This window comes from Miniopterus natalensis, chromosome 15, assembly GCF_054644295.1.
Source record: "Miniopterus natalensis isolate mMinNat1 chromosome 15, mMinNat1.hap1, whole genome shotgun sequence".
NCBI lineage: Eukaryota > Metazoa > Chordata > Mammalia > Chiroptera > Miniopteridae > Miniopterus > Miniopterus natalensis.
In genome coordinates, this window is record NC_142095.1 from 25,555,911 (window position 1) to 25,582,929 (window position 27,019).

The 27,019-nt window shown below is 36.7% G+C and overlaps 1 protein-coding gene across 1 annotated transcript in view; it reads right to left on the minus strand.

The window, feature by feature from the left end:
* STAG1 (STAG1 cohesin complex component) overlaps positions 1–27,019 on the minus strand; it is a 269,636-nt gene that overhangs the window by 65,392 nt on the left and 177,225 nt on the right. The window contains exons 11-15 of the mRNA XM_016224325.2: positions 19,583–19,681; positions 19,301–19,380; positions 15,584–15,691; positions 11,569–11,683; positions 3,796–3,913 (exon numbers count right to left, since the gene is read on the minus strand). Coding sequence (XP_016079811.1) covers positions 3,796–3,913; positions 11,569–11,683; positions 15,584–15,691; positions 19,301–19,380; positions 19,583–19,681 — 520 coding nt within the window. The remainder of the gene's footprint in view (positions 1–3,795; positions 3,914–11,568; positions 11,684–15,583; positions 15,692–19,300; positions 19,381–19,582; positions 19,682–27,019) is intronic.

Here is a 27,019-nt window from a genome sequence, read left to right on the forward strand (position 1 = left end):
GGTTTTTTTGTTTGTTTTTGTTTTTTAAATAAAGCTGAAACCCACTGAAGTTAAATGACTTAGTTACGGTTTTGCTGTTTCCTGAATGGTTACCTGTTACCCAGGCACTCACATTATACTAAAAATGGATTGAGCAATTTGATTTCACTGTAGAATATATACACATGCTCAACAAAAACTCCCCGTCCCTTAAAAACATTGCAAGTAAGTAGTTTTAAGGCCACTGTGACTTAAATTGCTACTGGTAGTCTTTGACAATGTCTCTACTTTCCCAAATTCTAGTCCTATATCTCCAACTGCTAACTAGACTTTCATCCACTGGAACATCCATCATACTCTACCTATCTAAAATATAATAATTTCTGATTAGTCTTAAAAATAAGTTACTAGTAACATTTTTTATCCTAAAATATAGCAAAATACTAGCACAAAAAATAGATTTGGATGCCATTCCATACCAGAGCTTGTAAGGGCACATAATGCATTTGGACAAATACATTAAAAAGTTGTGCCCTAAAGGACTTAAATAGACACTTCTCCAAAGAGGACATACGGATGGCCAAGAGACACATGAGAAAATGCTCAACGTCCGCTAATTATCAGAGAGATGCAAATTAAAACCACAATGAGGTATCACTTCAGAATGGCTGCCATCAACAAATCAACAAACGACATGTGCTGGCAAGGATGTGGAGAAAGGGGAACCCTAGTACACTGCTGGTGGGAATGCAGACTGGTGCAACCACTATGGAAAACAGTATGGAGGTTCCTCAAAAAATTAGAAATGGAGCTGCTGTTTGACCCAGTGATTCCACTCCTAGGAATGTATCCTAAGAATCCTGAAACATTCATCAGAAAGAATATATGTACCCCGATGTTCATAGCAGCACAGTTTACAATAGCTAAGACTTGGAAACAACCCAAGTGCCCATCAGTAGATGAGTGGATAAAAAAGCTGTGGGACATTTACACCATGGAATACTACGCAGCTGTAAAGAAGAATCTTGTACCCTTTGGGACAGTATGGATGGACCTGGAGAATATTATGCTAAGTGAAATAAGTCAAGCAGTGAAAGACAAATGTCACATGATCTCACTTATACGTGGAATCTAAAGAACTTAATAAACTGATGAACAGAATAGATTCAATGACATAGCAGCATAGATGAGTCTGACGAGTGTCAGAGGGATGGAGGAGGGTGGGTGGGTGGAGGGGGAGAGAGTAACCAGAGAGTTTATGTGTATATATGCACAACACAAGGACACGGACAATGGTGGGCAGAGGGAATGGGGAGGGGGATGGGATGGGGTGGGACAGGTCATTGGGGAGAAAAAGGGACATCTGTAATATTTTAAACAAAAATAAAATTAAAAAAGAAAAAGAAAGAAAAAGACAAAAAAAAAAGTTGTGCCCTGACGAAGATATGGCACTGTACTTGTTATGCATCATTTCCAGCCTTGCCTTCTCAGATTCAGTCATACCCTAAAACTGTAGTTAACTTAAAAATTTTTCATTTTATAACTCACTTTTCTAGCTGCAATCAAACCAAAAGCCCAAGCCAAAACAAATCAAATTAACACCTTGACTGAAAATTAAATCTAATGTCAACTAAATTTAAAACACAACAAAACATCTAATAGTACAATTATTTTAATGAGGTAAACTCATCTAGAACACCCTGATAACTGACAGACTTAGTAATTACTATTTACTGAATTACGTATCTTATTTAAATGAGATTAAAAAGTTAACAATGCCAAAGCACAGCTCCTTGGCTCTTTCCTTAATTTATATCCCCTGCCTTCTTTCTCCTTGGAAATAACCTTATAGAGCATGGAGTGATAGAAAAAAAAAGGCTTCGATTCATAATCAATAATAAGCTCTAACCCACCGATAATGTACAGACTCTGTAGCCACAAGCAAAAGGAGGAAAATGGACGACTGTACTAGTAAACACTGTGCCAAGTACTTTGTTCAAATGTTGATTGGGGAGTAGTAATTAGAAGGGGAATTGATTTTATTAGAGAAAATATTAAGATTAGTTAGAAACAGAATGAGTGAACTTAGCAGGAACATATATAAGTAAAACAGGAAAAATATAGAATTTATGTTCATAGTCTGTGATCACGAAAGTGAAAGCAATCCTAAGTACATTTGAGAGTTTGACCTTGCAAGCAGAAGGTCCTGTCAACTTAGGAACAGGGCCATCTTCTTACCAAAGATCTGGAGAAAAACACACACATTCAAATAGAGTAAATAATAATCAGAGGTAGAGCCAAATATACTGTAATAGCTTCTACCTTGAAAGAAAATCTGGGAAAGATCTGCACTATAGATCAAGAATGAAGTTATGAGGTAAATATTTTTAGTTTAAAAGAGGCAATTTGGGCCAGTTTACTGGAATGTAACTGGGTATGATGCTTGCCTGTTGTTTCTCTCACTGAATTTTGTCAAAGCAGAGTAGATAATGCCAGTTAGCATCACTACTTGGAAAAAACATGGGGGGCCTGGCCAGAGTGGCTCAGTTGGTTTGAGAGTTGTCCTGTGCACGGAAAGGTTGCTAGTTTTGTTCCAGGTCAGGGCGCATACTGTGGTTGCGGGTTCAATCCCCAGTTGAGAAAGGCAATGAACTGATGTTTCTCTCCCTCTCTCTCCCTCCCTTCCTTCTCCTCCTATTTCTCAGCATGGCCTCAGGTGAGGATTATCAATCAATCAATCAATCAATCAATCTCAATTTAAAAAAAAAAAAGAAAGAACACTGGGGGGATGGTCACTCTCCTGGTCACCTGTTTGGGTAGTCTACTGCAGAAGATGGCTCATTCCGCTTTTATATCCCAGAGGATTTTGAATCATACAGAGCAATAGGGGAAGCAGAACAGATAATAATTTAATTGCATTTAATCCTTACAACAACCTAAGGTATATAGGCAAAGTAATCTCTGTGTTACAAAGAAAAGGAACCTAATGATCAGAAAAAAATGAGGACCTCAGTCGCAAAGGACAGACTTGAAAATCTGAATCGATGTCTCTTAATTCTGAAGTCCATGTTCACTACAAGCCTCACTTACATCTACAAGGCAGGAATGTTGTATGAATTAAATGAAACAGCAGTTCTTTAAAGCACTATTGTGGGCTAGCTTGAGAAACAAACCATACATAGAAAAACATATTTCTAGTTTTTGGAAAAACTACATTTCTAGTTTTCTAGGAGCTAATATTCACATAAGTTCTCGGAATATAAATGCTTTATTAAATATACACATATATTTTGCTGTTCATGTTATAAGATGCATACTTCAGAAATTATCATATAGCAATTATACCTATTTCTTGAATAACTAGGTAAATGACTTTATTTTTGACTTTCTGATTTTAATAATTAAGAAAATGTAACAAAAGGGGGTGGTTGTGGTCTAATTAAATCCTTTTGTGTCAAAGGCTTTTCCAAGTTCACATATAAATATAGCAAAAAGATTCTGGGTGCTCTTTTTTTCTTTTTTTACAATAAGTATGTCAGTATTTTGTGTCTCAAATACGGAAAATGAAAACTGTTTTGACTATTACAAGACGTGGATTTTAAAAAACTTTTACAGCATGGTAGCAGTCTTAATCTGGAAAGATGTTACAAGCTACTGACACATCCTTACTTGTTATTAAGAGACAAATTGTTCTCTTTGCAAAAAGACAGAGCATTCTTGCATATATTCATTTTTAAGATGTGATCTACACAGGATGGTATTATTATTAATGTATACCCATAACAATATGTAAAACAACTTGTCAAAATACTATACCTTCCTCTCCTTGAACAGGTTCTTCTAATAGCAACTCTGTCATACATTCCCAGTCTTTCAACAGTTCTTGAGAGCTCTCCCACAAACTGTCCACCAAGTAGGCTGCATGTTCGTGCAACTAAAAACAACAAATTAAGTGTGACTGAAGAACATTTAATGAAGAAACTACTAATATTTTGAGTTCATAACCATTTTCTTCATAATAAAAATGGCTTGTTCACAGTATTCACAATGTATTCCACTGTCAATAATGGAATGTACTATGTAGACTCAAATAAAATTTTTTTTTACAGTAGTAAATGACATCATTTTAAGATGAGGAAAACTGAGAGCATAATGAACAATCCCTGAAATTATAAACTAGATCTAGGTCACTTTTCACAATTCCTGCATTGTCTCTTGTAACTATTTTTAAATTTATTTACTGAAGGAAATCAATTACTTTATCCGAGAATTACATTTGAAACTTTCGTACCAGCCTAAATACTTATTTTTATATCTCTGTCACCTTTGGTCAAGGTCAAAATACGTTACTCCATCTCTATTTTCTACTTTCGTTTCCATTTAACTCAATGCACTCCACATCCTGCCCCCCCCCTTTTTTTGCTGTTCTTTACGACTGCAACTCATTCATTGTCTGTTAAACTAATTTAATGCATTGAGACAAAAGTTTCAAAAATTGAAACAAAGTAGAAAAGAGTATATAGCATAGAAAGTTAAGTACTATTTAATATAACTCTCATTTCACTTATATGTGCTCATACTAGGTTTTCTTACGAGTAGTGGCCCGAAAATGTAGACTTCTCTAGACGTACTGGTTGTCTACCTGATGTCTTGGCACGTTTGGCATGTGAGTTGGTTTTCTTCCCTCACGTGCCAATTCGATTATTATTCTTAATTTCAATGTGCATTTTGATGACCAACTTAAAACTCTGCCTCATTTGACCTTCACAATCTTATACTTCATTTCCACGGCATTTCAAATCTCACATTCTGGCTCCTTAAATGCCTCATGACATTGACACCCCCCCCCACCATCACCCCGTCTCCAGACTAGAAGGCAGTGATGGCTGCACAGCCATGTGAACACACTTAATGCCAATGACCTGTACAGTTAAAAAATAGTTAGGGAGCATTTTCTCAACCCATTGAGATTTTGCTTCCCAGTAATTATCGTCAGTTTGGCTCAAATAAACTCATAAAAATTTAAAAGAAAAAAAAGGAAGTTAAAATGGTATAGTTATGTGTATTTCTCCACACTAAACATACACACGCACACACAAAACCTAATGCTAAATAAATTTGCTTTTATGCCTATGTATACATTACAGTGTGTCTGTACAATAGGTATAAAAAAGGTTCACAATTATCTATCTGGTGGATTATACCTCCTATTGTATAAATATCCCCTTTGTCCTCAATTCTGGGTTATCTTACATGATGCTATGAACGCGTTTTCCCCCCATTTCTTTATTTCAACCCTAAATTACAATCTGCTTTTTAATAAAGCATGTTAATCCACTTATATTTTTTGGAATTATTGGCATTGGAAATATTCCTGGAATTTGATCCCCTGTGCTTTACTGATGACATTTCCTTGTTTTATCTGTGCTCCTTCAGTTTTATTTTCTAACATTTTTCATAACCAAGATCCTTACCACATTTATTTACTTCTCTTCCTTTAATCTGAGCATTATATTCCTACTTTTTTAAGAATAATTTTTATCATGGACACAGACAACAGAGTGGTGACTGTGGTGGGGAGTGAAGTGGATGAAGGTGGAGGAGGGTTTAGGGGGGATAAATGGTGATGGGAAACATATATATATATATCTCTTAAAAATAATAATTTTTAGATATTTAATTTCACAGCCATATTATTTGGCTTCAGGCTTATTTGCTATCCATTGTTTCTTGTTTTCCTTTTATTGTATCCATTTTTCATGTTGCTAGAAAATACCATCAAATAATACTTTGGATATAGGGTGCAAGGGTGGTAAACATTCTAACTGCATGTCCTTTGATTAGTTTCTTCCCTCCTCTCTCTGTTCTCTTTATAGAACTCCTACTAAATAATGTAATAAAAGTACTTAATCTGTACTCCCTTTTAATTTCTTTCTGATATTTTTTCTTTTATACTACTTTCTAGAAAAGTCCCTTGGTTCAATCTATAGCCAATCTTTGGTTGTATCCATTCAGGCCATTTAATGATCTGTCTCACCCCTAAATTTTGGAAATCATGTTACTTTCTAAAGACATTCTTCCTTTTTCATAAATGACTTTTCTATATCTAGGGTATTAATAAAAACTTTTTTATCAGTATGTTGGGTTTGCGCTGGGGTTTCATGGTATTGATTTTTCCAAGTTTCAGTGGTTCTTGGTTGTCTGTTCATATATATTAAGGAGTCTAGACTCAATACTGGTAGGTAGAATTCCTTGGTTGTGCAGGAAAGTGGAAAGAAGAATCTATAGTCAGGCAGACTTTTCCCCTACTGTGTGGGTATGCAATTTGTTTTTTGCATAGAGAAGTTTCCTGTCCCTCCTGGTGGTGATAAATTATCTGGGGCATTCACTCACTACTTTGCTACTTAGAACCATGTACACATCCCAAATGACTAGACCAGCATTTCTAAAGTGAGGAATAAGCTCAGCTAAAGGGCAGCTACTTAATTACTATTTATAGCTTACCCCTCTCATCAGCCTTTGCTGCTCTGATCTTTGGTGTATTTCAGATTTCTATCAGAAAGTCACAAAAAATTCCCGCCCATTTTTGCCTCATTATGTGGGGTATGGGTTACTTACCTCTAATGGAATTAGTCAATTACTTTATAGCTTCCACAGTTTCCTCACTATTCTGGTGAGCTAGTAATCTTTTTTGTTCTTGTTTTAATTGATATTTAGAGAGAATGGAAAGGAGAGGGATAGAGAGATAGAAACAATTGGCTGCTCCTGCATGCCCCCTACTGGGGGATTGAACCAGTGACCTCTGGGTTCATAGGTTGGCTCAGCTACTGAATCACACTGGCCAGGCAAGCTGGTAATCTTTCATTTTGACTTATTTAGCATGAAATTTTCAGTTGGATGAATTGCTGGCACAATTCGAAGCTTCATGTAGTATAATTACATTAGCATTGGCATTTTTAAGGATCACTTTTCTATGTCTTCAACCAGCATATTAAAATTTAGCTCAGGAATACTGTCATTGCTACAGAAACTTTTTGTGTATGGTAGCTTAGCCACTATTCTCCTCAATGTAGATGCTAACTTCTTTGACCATTTCCTCATCTTTCTGAGTGTGAGATGGTGGCTATATAAAATGTATTTTGTTAATACCAATAACCAGTTGTTTCAAACTCAATGAGAATGTCAGAAATAAAAATGTGTTGTCCCATTTCCGATTAGGACTTTCAAATTCACCAATATTAGTAACAACAATCAGTATAACACAGTCAGTGAGGAATCAGTTTGACATAAATGTTTATGACACAGTCTTTCTGTCTTGGGGCATCTGTGATGGCTACATAACTTGGTAGTTTCAAATCTTTCCAAGTATACCAGGTAAATCATGTTTGAAAAAAATAAAAATCTAATACGGCCAGTAAAAGTTTGCAATCACTTTTCGGACACTTTATACTAAGGACAGTCTATTGGTAGTGAAAGATGAAGCTATAAGAAGGAAGGCCTTGAGGCATCCAATGGCTATAAAAACCCTGGAATAAAAAAGAATCTGAAACCCTAAAAAATGAATTTTCTAAAAAGTTTATAGTATCATAATTTCATAAAAACAGCATGAAAATAAGATATCTGCAAGCATTCTTTGTAGTCTTTAGGAATTAGATGAAAAAGATAACTCATTAATAGATAAAGAGTCACTGCATAGCAAAATGGCTAATTAAAATCCTGTTAAAATTTACTTATATAGAATATGTAACATATATAAAATTATATTTAGGTAGATTTTACCCTGCTATAATCTAAGTATAATTTATAGTATTATCTTTAAGCTGGTATATAAGACAAACTAATCTCATTTTTCTGGTGAATTTAATTACAATTTTCTGGGTACATTCTGATTAATCTTTAACTTCAAGGTTACTTACAACATTTTACCTCAAATTTTCCCTACCTGTTGACTTTTCTGTCAAATAGTTACATACATGAAAGGAGTTCACTATGTAATAGAACCTAACAGTGATTACTTTTATAAGAACTAATTTATAATGTGAATCTTGAAGAACATATAAAAATAAACAAGAAAAATGTTATCATTCACGCACTAGGAATGAGCAATCTGGCAAGATTCCTTGGATATATCAATACTGTATATCTGTTAATCTCATTCCATATGTCTAGGAGGAGGATGACCATACTTCTAGATCCAGAAATATACTGAGTAATGCTTATTGCTTTGGAATAATTATTCGTAGCATCCCTGTTACTCTGAAAAACAGCACAGGTTGGTGCAATAAATTCTATGATTCCAATACCTATAGGGAAATCTGGAGTCATTCAAGTACCATTCATTGTACCATTTGACATGCATTTAAAATATGCAAGCTATTTTGTCACCTAAAACCAATGACTGCTTTAAAGGTTATGACTGCTTCAAAATGTCACTTTTTAGTACAAAGAGAAAAGAAAATTAATAACTAGCTTAGGCAGATTTCTTAATCTCCATGATTTCACCTGTAATTCATAAATAAAAGAGGTTGCACTGTAACCTCTTTCAATTCAACATTTTAGAATTCTATTACTAAAATGTTACTATTTAACATCCCAGTAAAACAAAGAAAGTATGATAATCAATTTATTTAACCTTAGTAAGTTGATTGGTAATCCATCTATAAGCAAAACTCATTTTACTTTATGATTTCGAAGATCTCTTTCAATTCAACATTTTATGAGTCTATCTATGACTACAATATCACTAATTAAAGTGTTACAGTAAAACAAAGAGGAGTTCAGAGCAGAACACAATCAGAATCCCACCATGCTATAATAATATACCTTTAATAAGCATTTAGCTCTGAGTGTACATTCGTATAACGGGATAAGAAAAGAGATTTTTAACAAAGAATGTTTCTTGTGAAACATAGGAGGCCGTAAAGGACAATATTATGATCATGAATCAACTAGAAACCCTTACACATGATTTGCAGTTGCTTTTGCAGCTGACAAGAATGCCATAGAGGAGGAGTAGAAAAGATATTTTAATGTTTACAGCAGTAAACACAGGATATAGTAATACAACCTGAAAATAGAGCAGCAATACACATTACAAATTATTGCTTTAAATAAAAGATAAAACTGCATAAAACTAAGTATTTATGCCCTTTAATATATCAAAAAGAAAATCTTTGGAATCTCAAAGATCTAAAACATTTTCCTTCAATTAATAATTAACCCAGATCATTTTCCCACAACTTATTCAGAAAATAATTTAAATAATATTTGGATGTCCCATCCATATCAATTTTTCAATCTGATGTTCTTAAAGTCAAATTTTCATACAGCACTGAATTGTTGCATAATACTTTTAATCCTGTTCCTCTAAATCCTAAAGAGGTTAAGGGTATAATTTGAAATGGTCTATCACAAGAGTGATATTTACTGAGTATTATCCAGACTTGCTTTTTAAAGAAAACAATGATTTCAACCCTTACTACGCAATGTAGTCCCCTGACCAGAAGCATAAAAATCACCTATGAGAGAGCTTGTTACAAATGCAGCATCTCAGGCTCCACCCCAGAGCTACTGAATCAGAACTGACATTGTAACAAGATTCCCCAAGTAATCTGTATACATACTTAAAACACTGTTCTTAAACATATCCTTTACTCAAATGCAACTCTCCAGCTAATTTTGTTTCTAACCTTATTCTTGCTCTAGTCATTCCTAATTTGCTTTAAAAAATATCAGTAACTCTACTACTTTTCTGCTCCACTTTGCCCTAAGCCCGACTCATTCCACTGCCTCATTTCTTACTTCTCTCTAATGTAATTTTCATATGGGCTGCCTGTTTGTCCCTCTATTCCCCATTCCTACAGTTCCTCCAGCACTTTCAAAGTGAGCAGTTATAAAACCTTTTAAGTCTCTCTTCTTCCAAGACATTCCAACCAAACCAGAAATACTTTTTCCAAAGTAAAATTAAGTGTCCCACATTTCTAGATTTCCTCTACTTTACTTTTTTTTAAATCCTCACCTGAGGATATTTTTCCATTGCTTTTCAGAGCGAGTGGAAGGGAGAGAAAGAGAAACATCTACGTGAGACACATCTATTGGTTGCCTCATGTACTCACCCTGACCTGGGTCTGGGATTGAGCCTGAAACTGAGGTATGTGCCCTTGAATGGAATTGAACCTGGGACCCTTCAGTCTGGGGGGCGGACACTCTGGTTAGTGTGAGCCAAATGGGCTAGGGATCTCCACTTTCTTTACCATCCCATTCCCACTCATTTCTAAGACAAATAACTTATTCAGGTGCTCTTTAGCTTTAGCCTGCCACCTTCCAATGTCGTAATAGTAATAGAAAATACAGTTATAATAGCAAAGAGCATTTTAGAGAACAAACCAAAGTTCACTTGTGCAAACAGATTCTGATAGATAACATATTATGAATATTAATTACAAAATTATTTAGGTGATAAATCATGGAAATACTGCTATAGAGCTAGTAAAACTATTACTCAAATCTTTTACATTTATATTTTTCTTTCTCATCAAATATAATTTTCAAACAAAATAAAACAAATGGTTTTAATACTTGACAACTTTCACAAACCGTAATTAATTGAAAAGCTACAGGAAACAATTCAAGAAAAACACAAAGCTACAATAAGTTGCCGTATTGCAATACTGTAATAGTTTAAAAACTGCTAGTCTATATTGAGTGTTGATCCACACTTGCATATATACTCTCATAAAAGGTACAGTACTGATTCCAGAATCAGGCAATCCATGGAGGCAATTTGATAAGAAATAGGCTTATTTTCATTTGAAAAACATCAATTTGAGACAGTATAGGGACTTGGGCCCCGGAATGAAAAAATACCAGGTGGCCATAAAGCCAAGTTAAGACCAGGTAGCCAGAAGTTTAAGGGGGAAAAAAGTAGAATTTTATCTCTTGTCTAACTGCTTATTTTTCTTACCCTGACATGGAAAATTCCACAAGCCCGCCTTTTTTAAGAAGTCCATGTTTTCACCCTAGCCTGTATGGCTCAGTGGTTAAGAGTGTCGGCCAGAGGACTGAAGAGTCCCAGGTTTGATTCCAGCTAAGGGCATGTACCTCGGTTGCAGGCTGGATCCCTGCATGCGGGAGTCAACCAATAGATGTGTCTCTGTCACATCAATGTTCCTCCTTCCCTTTCTTTCTCTCTCCCTCCCTCCCCTTTCCACTCTCTCTGGAAAGCAATGGAAAAAATATCTTTGGGTGAGGATTAAAAAAACTTAAAAAATAAAAATAAAAGTCCGTGTTTTTGTGCAAGCCCATTTTGTCTCCTAGCTTATAAAAGCACCCAAGCAGAGCCACTCCCCAACAGCCTCCACCCTTCCCACAGGCAGTTCAGAGGACTTTCCTTTCCTCTGTGCTGTCTCCCTTGTGCTCAAGCATGTTTAATAAAATAGGTCTGAAAATTTCACTGGGGTTTCCTCAATTCTATCTTGGGAAACCCAAGAACTCAAACACAGGTACAAATTAATTACAATAAATTAAATGCTGATTTTATTTAATATGTAATCTAAAACCAAAACCAAAATTGTTATGTTAAAAATTTACCTCACTTTCAAGAAAGAAAAGAACAAGCATCCTAATGAGATTCCCATTTGGACTGTTCCTTCCCCTCCTCTTTGCTAATGCTTCTTCTGCTTGTGGGTCATGCCTGCTAAACAGCCTGGAAATAAGTAACAAAAGAAGAACATTACAAATTTATATGGCTATAAATTTCAGTTTTTTGCTTCACTGTACAAATTATTTCAGTGTGAAAAAAATATATCGGAGCTCAGGTTACTGATTTATTTTAACACAAGTATGTAACTGATGTCTTTATAGATTTTAAAAAAAGGTTAGATCTGACCAATTTCATACAGTTCAACCATATATAAAGTGTAAAAGGAGGCTTTTTTACTGATGACTAATCAATGTTCAAATACTTATGAAAAATATAAACTATTTATATCATATGAAAGACATAGAGTATATAATTTTAAAAGTTCTATTTCCTTAAATACTGATTTCATAGTTAAGTAACATAGCATTTAACCACATGTTCCATCAATAATTTACTTTTAATCACGATTACTTCTTGTATTCTTTTGTGCTATTAGTCTATTACCTAAAAACAGTACTCATTAGCTCAATAGTATTGAGTGAAATGACATAACCATTAAATTCACAAAAATACTACTTAGCAACAAAACTTCTAAAACATGGCAAAGAAATGACCTGAAAATTTTTATTTGCTAAAATTTATTCTAACAAAACTTAAAGATTGTTAAAGGTGCCTTATTCCCAGGTACCGTTCCACGTAAAAGGGATATAACAGTGAACAAAGAAAACTTGGCTGTTTTCATTGAGTTCTCATTCTGGTGGATGAAGATAAACAATAGATTAATACATACTTATCTCAGCCATCACAAGGAAAAACAAGGAACTAGGGATGGGGATATAGAGTGTGCTAATTTAGATATGGACATCACAATGGGCCTATCAGATGAGGGGCTAAATAACTGAATAAAGAAAGAATTTCAGGCAAGCAATGGGCAGGAGCAGCTTGTCTTGGGCTAACCCCCCTGAACCTGTCTCCAAGGCCGCCTTTTTTCTGACTTCCCAACGAGCTACAACAGTACCACCTATGCTCTCCTATTGCTTCTTCCATCTAAACCCTTCCCTGTTTCACTGTCCCCAGCTTTAATCAAGTACTCTTTCTCTCTCTCAAAAAAAAAATAAATAAAAATTCATGTGTCATAAAAATAAACCAATCTCAAGTAGAAAATTAGTACAGAAAAGTTGAATATTTTTGGGGGTGGGGGAGGAGAAAGTAGATGGCAGGGAGAGAAGACTAGAGTATTATCTTAAAGTATATTGGCATAGCTATCATACTGGTTTAAGAAAAAGTTTTCTTCATTTGAGTGGCTTTCAGAGGGAGAACAAATGTACAAATTTGGATAACTACATTCACTGCATATAAATATGAGATACTAAGAAATTAGCTTAATATTTCTAATATAAAAATGTAGACTTCTGATGACATTAAAATATTCATTTTAGATACATTTTTCTTTTTTGATACTTGGTTAAGCTCATAAACCAGACTATAAAACAACCATGAGTATATGCACATGCATGCATTTTTAAAAAAACTTAATCATGGCCCTGGCCAGGTAGCTCAGTTGGGTGGAACATTGTCCCATACACCAAAAGGTTGCAGGTTTGATTCTCGGTCCACATGTCTAGGTTTCAGTTCGATCTCAGTTGGGGCGAGTACAGGTGGGAACCAATCGATGTTTTTCTCTCAAGTCAATGTGCCCACCCCCCCCCCCCCCCCCCCCCGCCGGTCTCAAAATCAATTTAAAAAACGTATCCCCAGGTGAGGATTAAAAAAACCAACAAAAAACTTAATGATGGAATTCCTGGGGCTATTCTATAGCTTGCTTAAGATATTTAAAAAAACCACAATACTGAATCATGGGAGAATGCTCAAAAAGATCATAAAGAATTAAAAGTTCTCTCCCTGGTGTGGTTCAGTGGTTAGAGCGTCGGCCAGCACACCAAAGGATCTAGGGTTCGATTCCCGGTCAAGGGCACATACCTGGGTTGCAAGTTTGATCCTCAGCTCCGGGCAGGGTGCATGCAGGAGGCAACCAATCGATGTGTCTCTTTCACATCAGACACAGTGATGTTCATCTTTCTCTCTTCCTCTCTCTTTACCCCTTCACCTCCCTCCCTTCCACTCTAAAAAAAAACCCAAAAAAACAAAACAAAATCAATGGAAAAAATATCCTCAGGTGACGACTTTAAAAAAATAAATAAATAAATAAATAAATAAAGTTCTCAAACTGTGAATATCTCTAGGGCAGGGGCATAAAACAGGCTTATAAAGTGAAGCTTTTATCTGAATAGGAATTGGATTCATTTTCACAAAGAAATAAAAATAAGGGAGCTTACACATGTGGATTTTTATGTAAAATATTCCAATTAAAAAATTTTAGCAACTATTTCAAACTTAGAAAAATGCAATACAGATAAAAGGCTCTTTCTGACTCAACTAATGCCAGTTTATTGGCCTCTATTCTACAGAGAAATAAACTTTTCAGTTTATTTTTTCTTTGAAACTATAGAAGCAATCAAGTCTTTCTAAAATCACAAAGCCTTTTGAAAAGTTAAGTAGAGAATAGAAACTAACTAGAATATAATAGTCCTGGAAGAGGAAGAGAAGTTAAAACTACAGTACACCCTTAATATTTATGACAAACAATACCTTAAGATAGGTATGGAAATAGCACTATTCTATTAGCCATAGATCCAAGCCACTGTCAAATTCAATATATTAATATAAAAGTCATGCCTGAAAATCTTGACTTTCTTCCCCACTTTAATTACCAGCACACACTAGTACCCAGCTTCCTTTTTAAAGAAAACATTTTTCACACAGACACAACTTTGAGAGATACACTGAGTAGAGAACAGTTTGCTATTGCAGCACTGAGATGCAGATGCTGGATGGAAGCCTGCACATTATCAAAGTTAATCATCCATGTTACAACAGGTGCTCAGTGCATAATTTATATCTGTGCTTAGCATAATCACAAATTACTGCATGTACTGGACTTTTGGGTTCACCAGCCAATAATCAGTCACCAAGCTAAAATCTAAGAAATGAAAAGGCAAAATATGCAAAAAATGTTACCATTTTAAGAATGGATTAATCTACATGATTATATAGTAGATTAATATATAGTACATACATATATAGTAGACACAATCAAAAATGTATTTCAGAAGGCTGTTAAATTATATTCATAAACTCTCATTAGCTCTATGCTTTGTTGAAAAAAACAGATGGTTTAGCTTTTTAATTAAACTGTAACTGTACATACAATTTTCAGCATCACTATGGATTACTGATTAAAATAATCCTCATTCCAATAGAAAGAAAAAACATGAAAGACTGAGCATTTTGAAGGTTATTTTATTTTAATTTACTGATTGATTTTTTTAGGGGGGGGGAGGGAGGGGAGAAGGGAGGGAGGAACGTAAGGAAGGAGAGAGAGAGAAAGAGAAAAACATAAACTTGGCGTTCCGCTTATTTATGCATTCATTGGTTCATTCCAGTATGGGGCCTGACCAGAAATCAAACCTGCAACCTTGGTGTATGTGACGACGCTCTAACCAGCTGAGCTACTGGCCAGGACCTGGAAGGTGATTTTAGATTACAAACGTTGAGAAGGTAAGATGAGAACTCAAAATTTTAAAATGGAAAAAGCACTGGTGAAATGAAATATAAATTACCCAAGGGAGCTTTCATAAATTTCATGCATTTCCCCAATCTCCATTCACACCCCTAGAAGGGAACCATCCTTTTAAATTTCACGGAAAAGGGACATGTCACAAAGAACATTGTTCCCAGGGATGTGATTCATGATGTGCACAAAGTGAGGGTATTACACTCCCTAGAATCTAAAATGGACACTTCTAGCACTATTTTCAGTCACTACTACTCTCTTCTAACTATAAAACAATAAAAAAAATAAAATACAAAAGTAGAACTTGGTTTCAAAGATAATTAACTCACTTTTTGTGAAGGAATTCTCCAGCTGCCACAGCAACAGGACGATGTGCTGAGTACACCAAGTGGTAAACATTTTCGCAGTCTTCATTGGAAAGAGCTTCTTCACTCCCACTGAAAAATTCAGAAAGTAACATCTGAGTCAAAACAAATGTTTATTTTCAGTTCTAACTTTAAGTTTTGTAAAGTTCATTATAAAAGCTCAAGGCATACTGATTTTATTTTCATCTTTTTAATCTTTGAAAATAATATTTCTCATATCATTATATAAAATGCAGAAAATACACATAAAACTAGAAAATAAACTGTCCACAATTCTTGATAGGTACTAGAAAGATATCTGTCCCTCTTTCATAGAATTAAATTACTATTATGCTATGTAACTTCTCTCCATAACTACTCTAAGTTATATTTCATCACCATATTTATACTATTTAATCTTCTTTATATTAATTATTTTTTAATCCTCATCCAAGGATGTTTTTTCCAATGGTTTTTGGGAGGGGGTAGTGGCAGGGAGAGAGACATCAATGTGAGAGAGAGACATCACTTGGCTGCCTCCCACACATACTCCAAAAGGAGTTGGGAATCAAAACCTGCAACACAGGTACATGCCTGACTGGGAATCAAACCTGAGACCATGGGCTGACACTCTAACCACAGAGCCAAACTGGCCAGAGCTCTGTAGTGTTTTTATTATTTTTAATTTTTTAAAAAAATATGTCTTTATTGATTTCAGAGAGAAGAAGGGAGAGGGAAAGAGAGAAACAGAGACATCAACGATGAGAGAGTCATTGATCGGCTGCCTCCTGCAAGCCCCCTACTAGGGATCAAGCCCACAACCCAGGTATGTGCCCTGATGGGGAATCAAACCCTGATCTTCTGATTCATAGGTCAATGCTCAACTGCTGAGCCATGTCTGCAGGGCCTATTTAGTCTTTTTAAATAAAATTGATTTAGTAGTCACAACTAATCCGTTACTAACAAATTTCCCACCTTCCCATTCATGTATTCTTAACATTTGAGCCATTTCTTAGTTTGCCTATGTGTCCTTCAGTATTTTTTTCCAAAAAGAGAAAATCCATTTCTTGACTATAAACATGTTTAAAAATGTCTGATGTGAGTCCAGATTAGCAACGAGACTAGGTGGATTATATAATTCTTAGGTTGTAAAGGTTCTTGACAACATGCAGGGGTAAAAGCTCATTACTCAGAATTCATTCCTGGAGATGCCTCAGACGCTAGGAGAAAGTTGAGGTATCTGTCAAATACACATAAAGCTCCAATGATCTTTGCCCATGCCCAACTTATTACCCCTAAATTATAAAGATGGGCACAAGGATAAGGCCTAAGTTTTAACCCCTTCACTCAATTATGTAACACCAGCTATTAGCTAATACCCTCAGAAGAAAGTTAAACACATAGGAATAAAAATTTAGTAAGACATCTCAGGAACCTAAGCTCATAAATGAAAGGAAAAGAAATCTATACTAAAAGAATTAACCGATAAACAGCAAAAGAATTTAGAGAAGGTATAAGAGAGTATGTTAAATATGACTTTACCTATTGTTTTGGGAAAAAGATATCCCATAAGCCAAGAAAAATAAGGCCAGATTATTTCATGCAACTGCTGCAAGAGACTGGAAAACTGGTTTTGTGATCCTTAGCTTGTTACCAAAATACTATATAAACAGAAATTAGAGGATTGGGCATTATAATGGGTAGAGAGTTCTTTCAAGAGAAGGATGTCAGAAACCTTTTTCCCAAGCCAAACTGGAGTACAAAGTTTCACAAAATCTCCTTGAAACATTTATAAGCATTCCTTAGAATTGTGAGGAAGTTAGGAAACGGTACTTTGTGCAGGGCTTAAAAAGGTCTAAATGTGAAAAGTTGACTGAATAACCTATTGTAGCAGGTTAAGAAGAGAGGGTTACAAGGATAGAGTTGCACTTTCTCTAACCATAAATGGTCCATGTTTCCTGTAGGCTAGATATGGAACACTTAAAGGGAGCCCAAGTTTTTAAAAACATTGCCCAACAAGACTACCTATAAGGCAAACAATCCCACCAGAGGAGACCTGAAAGCCAGGGGCTGTATTACAAAAGTGAATAAGCAGACCACTCTGGGAAACTGAAGTTGTAAATACCTAGAGTGGGGAAGGTAGTCTGAGGAAGCCACAAAAGGGTATCTGACACAGCTGAAGAACTGTAACTGTACCTTTTAAATAAAACATGTTCGGCCCTTATCTCCTCCAATGAAAATGCAGGAAAGTACCTTAAAAAAGGACTTTTGAAATTAGCTAAAACATTTCCTAAATTCAGGAAGAAAGTAGGATGTTTTTGGCTAAACCAGGTCTCAGATGGTTTGATAACACCCTTAAAGTAAGTAAACTATCAGGAAAAGAATCTTGGAGGTGGCTATGAGATAATTACTCTTCCCTGAAAATAAGGAAAGAAATATCAAAGGAAAGTTTACTCCTATCTAAATGAGCAAGTATTGAAACAAAATAACTAAGGAAGTAAAACAAATGCATAACCTTAACATTATAGAGATTTGCAACTGTTGCGCTGCAAGAAATTTTAAAGCAAGTAATACCCGACTATTTAGTCAGGAGCACTGACCTCTTTTCCCTTAGATTGTCAAATAAAAAATGATGACAGCCAACAAAACAATAGTCCCCTGGTGTAAATGAATCAAAATTATAACTATTTTTTTCTGTTAGATTGGCAACAAATCTATTTTTTGGTGTGCTGCAGAATTTTAGTAATTAGTTTATGTGTGCCATGAGATAAAAAAGGTAAAAACTGCTGCTCTGGACAATTCCAATGAAACAAGTGGGTGGGTAGAATGTCAGGGTACTTTTTGGTTCAAGGGAAAGATATAAGTTATTGATAAGCTTATAAAATTTACAAGAATAATTTAACTAGGTAGCCTAATTATTTAAAATAGATTTGGAAATGGAAAAATTCTTCATAAATGAAAGAACGAATTGTTTGTAAGGATAAAATGAACACTACCAGAAGGTGCAAAAATCATGAACATATAGGTTCCAACCTACATTCTATGAAGTACACTGAGCAACAACTTATAACAACAGTAGTTGGGAGATTTTAACACATCCCTATTAAAAAACAGACAAAAATAAGCTAAGGGCCCAGGCCAGATGGCTAGGTTGGTTGGAGCATTGTCCCATACACCAAAAAATTGTAGGTTCGATTCCCAGTGGGGGCACATGTCTAGGTTGTGGGTTTGATTTCCAGTCAGGACGGACATAGGAGGTAGCAGATTGATGTTTCTCTCTCCCTCCTTTTCTCTCTAAAAATCAATAAAGGAATATATCCTTGGGTGAGGGTTTAAAAAAAAAAAAAAAAAAGCAAAGGTATAGATAATTTGAATGACACAGTAAATAAATTCAAAATAATGAATTTATAAATACATAACTATATAAACAACATATAGGATGGGGCCAAAGTAGGTTTACAGTTGTTCATATAGAAAATAATACAATAATTAATAAATAATAATACAAGAGTAAACTGTTTCATATACGAGGCAAAAGTAGGTTTACAGTTGTGAGCACAAGAAACACAGAGCTTATTCTTATATTATTAAACCTACGTTTGCCCCATCCTGTATGTTAGAGCTATATATGTGAAGTACATCAATAATGCTGGGAAAAAGGACATTATCATATTGACAGATTAAGATTTTAATTACACTTACTGAAGTATCAGAGTAACCAATCGAATAGCTTCCACAGCAACATCATATTCCTTATCAAGTGTCATTGATACAATGCGATCCTGAAAATAAGTTTCAAATCAAATCAACCATGAGCAGAAAACAAGTTAATATATTTTGTAACGTAGACATTCACTTATCTACTTAATACAGGTTTACTAATGAATATGTAGTAAAGAATATGGTAATGTAATTTACTAAACTAGCTACAACTAGCATTTTTAAAGTGAAAAATAAAATAAGCTAAGCATTCTTTATGCTTACCTTGAATCGGTTTGTGAATAGCTCCAATTTGGGGAATAATTCTCTGTTGGTATACAGACTTTGTAGAGCTTTCAAACACTTCAGCCTGACTTCTCCTTGCTATAGAAGTACAAATAAAAACACAACAGAAGCCATCAATTCCATGCCAAAAGGAATGAAAAAATTTTCAAGTCTTTATGAAGACTAAAGTAACTTTCAGCTTAACCATTAACAATTTACTTCATACTGCAATTCAACATAGGGTGAAACTAAGCAAGTGTATATAGTCCGTGTTTCACTTATACTTAATTAAAAATGCACTGAAAACTCCTTAGTTACTTAAGAGTAACCTATAACCTTTTCAAACATTTACCAACTCTGATTCAACATGGAGTATTTCCCACTTTATATTGTGGCACTTTGAGATAATTTTTAATCTAGGATTTCAATTAGAGAAGGGTACCGTAATTTGTCCTTCACGTAACTACTGAATAATCCTACAGAAAAAAACCCCTAATTTCATATTTAAGAGTCATCATTTATTAACAAATTTTATTGAATGCCTTTGACATTTCAGTTAGTAAACAGATAAACAGTAGAATGTTTAAAACAGTCAAAAAAAAAAAAAAAAAAGAATGAAGTGTTCTGGGACTGCTATTCACTAGTGCATTATTTTTAATAAACTTTGATTAACTTTGAGTAGATGTTGGTGATCAAAGTGTATTCATAATCATCTAGAAATTTAGCCACTCTCTCAAAGGATTCAAAGAAGACTGAAGTTTCTATTTTTCAAAAAGAAGCAATGTACTGTAATAGTAGGTGTCCAAGTTTTGGAATCAGACAAAACTAGATTTTATTTCCAATTCTATAGCTTATAGGCTACATGAGAGAGAGGGAGTATATTAATCACTCCAATTGATTTTTCATTTATAAAACGGTGATACCAACTTTGTAAGGCTGTTAAACAGATTAAATGCTGGGGTAGCCTTGGCCAGTGTGGCTCGGCGGTCAGAGCACCCGCCCACGCACCAAAAGATTGCTGATTCCATTACCAGTCAGGGCACATGCCTGGGTTTTGGGCTCAATCTGGGGTGGGGGTGGGATGTTACTGATTGATGTTCCAATCTCACATCAATGTTTCTCTCTCTCCTTCCTCTCTCTAAAAAAATCAATAAAAATATTAAAGAAAAAAATATATATCTGGGTGGATTCAGCTGAGAACCTTGAACTCCAAGCGTCCCATGAACTTGTGGGCATGAAAATAAGGTTCACATCCCTTGTTAGAGGATATAGTATGCCCCCACCCAACTATATGGAAGCCTCAAGTGAAGTGAGTGCCTTAAAGACAATGCTTGTAGCCCTCCTCATGATCTATACCCAATCTCCCCTCACTAAGGTCAAATCTTAGCATGGCCCAAGTGGAAAGTAATATGTCTGCTAAGGGAGTAGAAGGATTATATGCTGTAAGTGCTAAAAGAATGGGACAATTTGAACCAGGAGATTATTCTAGGGAGTGATTGCTAAGGGTACTGGACTTGGGAACAGGAATAAAAAATAGGAAAGATTTTGGATATGGGATACTCTCTCTTGACTCAAGATTTAAGGTCCTGTTAAGAGTCCCTGGAAATGGCCCAACATATTGCTGGGTGGCTCTTGGAAAACGCAATGGTGCATATTAAATGAAACAGATGCCAGAATTATGTGCCAGACTGTGAAAAAAGGAATTCAAAGACACAGGGAAGTAAGCATGCCAGAAAGGATCTATTATATAAGTTCAGAAGACTTACCACTTGAGTATGTTTCTCAGGAGGGCTCAGAGGATACTGTGTTTACCAAGGCAATAAGGAAAAGACTTGTGATAGAGGCACAGGCATTATTGAGAAGCTCCATAATGGCTATATTTTATAGGTTAGGGCTAACAGCGGAGACACTCAAACAGAATTTAGCTTCCAAGAGCCAAGAGATGAAAAAGATCACAGAAGAGCAGAGACAACTATTAGATGGAAGGGGGGTATAATACAGGAATGGGCAAAAGTAGGTTTACAATAGCAATACAAATAAATAATACAAGAATAAACTGTTTTGCATACTCACAACTGTAAACCTGCTTCTGCTCACCCTGTAACTGCAATGGGCAGCAAGGTTGAAGGGTAACCCATGGGCATATATGGAGATGGCTTGCAGGACATGGTATTTTAGGGAGGCAAAACAGGTGGAAAGCTGACGAAAGTATTACATAATCACGAAAGCAAGAACGGATGAGCAAAAGACTAAAGACAGCTGTCTCAATGTAAAAGAACCCCAGATCTAAGATGGCATGTAGTTTCCTTCATCTCTCCAACTATAGATTTAAAAACAAGGCCAAAAAAGATGAAATTACTCCATCTACCCAAGTTCACACAGGAAATTACAGGTAGAGCAGAGACATTAATCAAGTTTTTATCTTCATCTTGTCCAGTGATGCCTCTCAATCAAGTACCTCTCCTCCCAAATCTTGATTCTTCACCAATAGCATGCCCTGTCTACATTACATGAACTTAACAAGTAAGGTGCTACCCAGTTTACAGTTTTGAAAACTGTAAACTAACCTAGATGAAAACTCCAGTTGCCTTTTGGTAATTACTCTACTTTGGGGCTCTACTATCCTCTGAAGGTATTTCTATTATAGTATCTGAATGCTTTTTTTTCCATTACACAAAATTTTATTCTAATCTGATGCTGTTTACACAGTGCCTAACGCAGTCATTACTCAAGAATTATTATTATTATTTTTTAAAATATATCTTTATTGATTTCAGAGAGAGGAAAGGAGAAGGGAAAGAGATGGAAACCTCAATGATGAGAGAGTCACTGATCAAGCCCATAACCTGGGCCTTGTGCTCTGACCAGGAATCGAACCCCAATCGCCTGGATCCTAGGTCGACGCCCAACCACTGAGCCACGCCCGGCCGGGCTCAAGAATTCTTTTTTAAATGAATAATTATATAAATGTATGAAAACAGAAAAAAAACACCAGAAACAGAAAAGTGACTTGGGGGGGCGGGGGCTGTGCATTATTTGTCAGAGATTCTTTAACCTATCAACAATTTTGTAAAATTATCTTTCAAAAAAAGTTTTTTCTCACCTTTTTAAAAAAAAAATATATATATATATATCTATCTTTATTGATTTCAGAGAGAAGAAAGGAGAGGGGAAGAGAGAGAAACATTAATGATGAGAAAGTCACTGATAGGCTGCAGCCTGCAACCCGGGCATGTGCCCTGACCGAGTATCGAACCCTGATCGCCGGGATCCTAGGTCGACACTCGACCACTGAGCCATGCCCGGCCGGGCTGAAAAAAATGTTAAGAGCTATAAGAAGTACTGTGAAGCATAATGGCATAATTTCATAATGAGTTGTACATTTAAATTCATGCTTCTAGGAGAAAATACTGATTGTTATTAAAATGCATATATGAATATAAATACTTCAGTGGGAATACTGTGAAAAGAGTTAAAATGAACCAAATTCAGGTGTCTTCTCAAGGAGAGGATGTGTTTGTATATGGCAGAGGTGAAGGGAATAGAGAGAAATACATTTTTTAAATTGAGATATACTTGGGGAAAAACCCCTGCACATTTGATGACTTTGGACATATACATACATGCATGATACTATTACAATTAAGTCAGGAAACATATCCATCACTTCCAAAAGTTTCCTTGAATATCTTCCTCTTTATTTTTATTTGTTAAGAAAAGAAGGCATAGTCCTGAGAGGGACACTATTATGGACTATTGGGAAAGGGAGTCTTGTGAATGCAGTCTGTTGAAAGACTGGCCTCCACTTGGTGACATAACAATGGGCCTTGGGCCTGGAACACTTCCTTACTAGAGATACAGAGTTATCAATAACAAAACATACTATGACAAGATGGAAACAAAAAGTCTAGTCAGCCCCACTGAGAAGGTGGTACCAACTCTGGGGATGGGGTGTTGGTCTCCCTCTGGCCATATGGAGATAAATGGGATGCAGATAACCTCCCTGTCAAGAAGGGTGAGTTGGTGCAATAGATGAGGGTGGAAATCTGAAGTGGGTTCTAAAAAGAGTAGAGAAACTATATCTTGACTCTTGGCTGCTTTTGTGCTCCCATGCTCACCCCTCAACTCCCATGGTGCCTTAGGGGTCAAAAATGATGTCTGAAAGAAGAGGTCCCATGCAGAATCTTCACCTGATCCAGGCTGCTTGCAGGCCTGAAATAAGACCTGTTCTCACTCAATGCAAAACTACCAATGGCACTGCTGAAAGTGAAACTGTTAAAATGAAGTCTCTGAAAGTGAAATATGAAAACTGTAGGACAGATACAGATATGAGCCAGGGAAGTCTCATGCAGCCTGGCTGGTGCAGCTGTCTGATGATAGGGCATTGCAGACTCAAATGTCTAGGGCTGAATAGCACAGTTAGGGATGGGGCCAAGGTCTCTGGGTCCCCACCAGAGGCCCTATGCTCCTATCAGGATAGAAGGAGAAAGGAGGGAGTGGAATTCAGATGTTTATAGGACTCTTAGATACTGATGTCCAAATGACAGACTTTTACAGTGTCCAAATGACAATAATCTCAGGTCCCCAAAGAGGTAAAATTAAAATAGTGGCTTTGGGTGGTTTTGGGGTGTGTGTGTGTGTATATAGTCACCCATGGGAGACAAGTCTGCATGTGTTTGTGGATGGAGCCCTTTGGACCATTTCAAGTGCTGATAATCATGGTTCTCACCACTGAGTATCTAATAGACATTTAACATTTGGGCTGTGTGAAATACTGAACACCACCACTACTTCATGGGGTATGAACCACAACAAGAGTAAATTCAAGTATAATGGGTCAAGGGCATTCCTGACCAACTTCAGAGTTGCCCAAACTGGCACATTGTTCAACAGAAGTATGGTGGGGAAAAGGATATTAGTCTGTTGATTCAAGACTTAATGCAAGCAGAGGTGCTAATAACCACACTATCAAAATTTAATAACCCAGTCTTCCCATCCAGGAAGGCCTCCAGGACTTGGACGTTGACAGATTACCACAGGTTAAACATGAAAGTTCCAGCTCTGGCTCTAGCAATCCCTGATATTATCACTGCCATTAAAAAAGTGGCAACCCAAATGGGAAACTAGTACACTGTTACCAATCTGGCTAATGCCTTTTACTTGATCCCACTGCAGGATAAAGATCAGGACCAATTTGTGTGCATACAGATTGGCCTGCAACATATTTTTACTATAGTTCTGCAGGGATACCTAAATTCCTCTGCAATATGTCATCAGTGGGTAGGGCTTGATCTTCAACAAGCCCAAGGCCCCACAGAAATTTTAGTCACCCCACTACATTAATGATATCCTGGTAGCAAGGCCAAACAAAAAACATATGGCTACAATGCTGCACTTAGTCACTGAAGGAATGATTAGCACCAATTTGAATATAAATCCAGATTAAGTCAGGGCCTGGTACAGCAGGTGCAATTCCTAGGAACCATTTGGGCAGGAAGCCAAAAAAGTATTCCAGAGATGATCAAACAAAAACTGTAGGCCATGGGGGCTCCCACTAATAAAAAGAAGGCCCAACAGCTACTGGGCCTTTGTGTAATTAAAACAGCATGTATCACACCTGGGTGCTCTCCTGGCCCCTTTAATCGAGGTGCCCTGCAAAGCAGCCAGTTTTAAATGAGGCTCTTTGCAGCAGCAGCAGCAGCAGCAGCAGGTCTTGGAAGCTGTTCAACAAGCTGTGGCTGAAGCATAGCCTTTGGGACCTTGAAGCGTGCTTATCTGAAAGAACTGCAGGTTTCCATACATCCCCTCCTGCCCTACCACAGATGCTGACTGGAATCTGTGGCAGCAGGAAACTGCCACTGGGGTGCACTGGCTTCTTAGATTCTGGACCCACAAAATTTTAGAAGCTGCTACCCAGTACATTTCTTTTGAATGAGATTTCCTTGCTTGCTATTGGGCACTGGTGGAGATGGAGCATTTTACCTGTGGAGTGCCACATACAACACTGCAACCTGTATTGCCCATTCTCATGTGAGTGATTAAGAAGCCTACCAATTAAACTGGAATGACTCAACAGAGCTTGATCATAAAATAGAAGCAGTACAACCAAGATTAAGCCCAGTAAGAATCCCAAGGGACCAGCTGGCTCCATAAGAAAAGAGCTACTCACTAGAAAGGCCCAAACAATCAATAGGAGGTGCTTTGGCCCTTCCTGGGGCTACCTGGGGCTCAGTAGTCAAAAACATGTCTGCTGACAATATGGCATGGTTTACTGACAGCTCTGTGAAACTAAAGGCAGATGGAGTCTAATGAATGACAGCTGTCATAGGGCCAATGGGTGAACATCTTTTGACTGAGACCATATGTGGACATTTCAACCAGTGGGCCAAGCTCCAAAATGTGGTGATGGTGGTTCAGGCCACCCCTACCAACATGCCTTGATACATTTTCACCAACTCATGGGCTGGTGCCAATGGCCCAACCATCTGTGAGGAGAATGGCAACTAAAAGATTGAACAATTAAGGGATCTTCCATATGGGGAAAAGAACTATGGCAGCAGCTTACTGCCTAGGGGAAAAAAGAGTCATTCATGTGGATACTCTCGGCAAATGACCTTAAAAACAACAACACATAACTGGAACTCTTGTGACTGTTGTGAATGTACTCAAGTCATCCAGAGAGGAGAATCAGGACACATTTAACCAAGGGTCTGGCAGATTCACACTGAACGCCTTACCCCCCAGTCCTGGGCACAGATGATGCCTCACTACTCATTAACAGCTATATAGGCTATGATATTCCTATTCTGGTCATATTTTTGGATACCCCATGGGACTTCACTCTGACTAAGGAACATTCTTTCCTCTCCAAGCAAGCCAACAATGGGCACACTCTTATGGAATGTGATGAACTTTCCACGCTCTATCACCTGCATGTCAATGGAGCCATTGAACAAATGAATAGCAACAACTAAAGAAATGAACCAATACACCCTGCTAGCAGATTTGTACTCCCATCTAACTAGCGTTGTATGGCTACAAATAAACCCTGTACTCCAGTGCAAGGGAAACATGGCACTGTGGCACATGCTGGGAAATACTGAGCTTAGATGAGATGGGAGTAGAGAAGGCAGCTATGTGTTTAGGTTGTGCCGATGAAATCCCAATCTCGGTATACTAAACATTCTTTTTCTTTTTCCCTCGTAGTGTATGTCTCAAGTTCCAGCTGCTATAGCACCCTGGACAGTACCCCTTGACTCTAATCAGAATATGATACTTCCCTTGGGCACCTGTCTTATGGGATACTGGAAAGGTGGGAGATAAAACCAAAGAGTGCTAGGGTGCTAGGGTGCCTCTAGTGGTGCTAGGATCATTTGGCCCTTCCCATCAGATGGATGACATTACTAGACATGTCAAGTTTGTGCAAGATGTGACCTC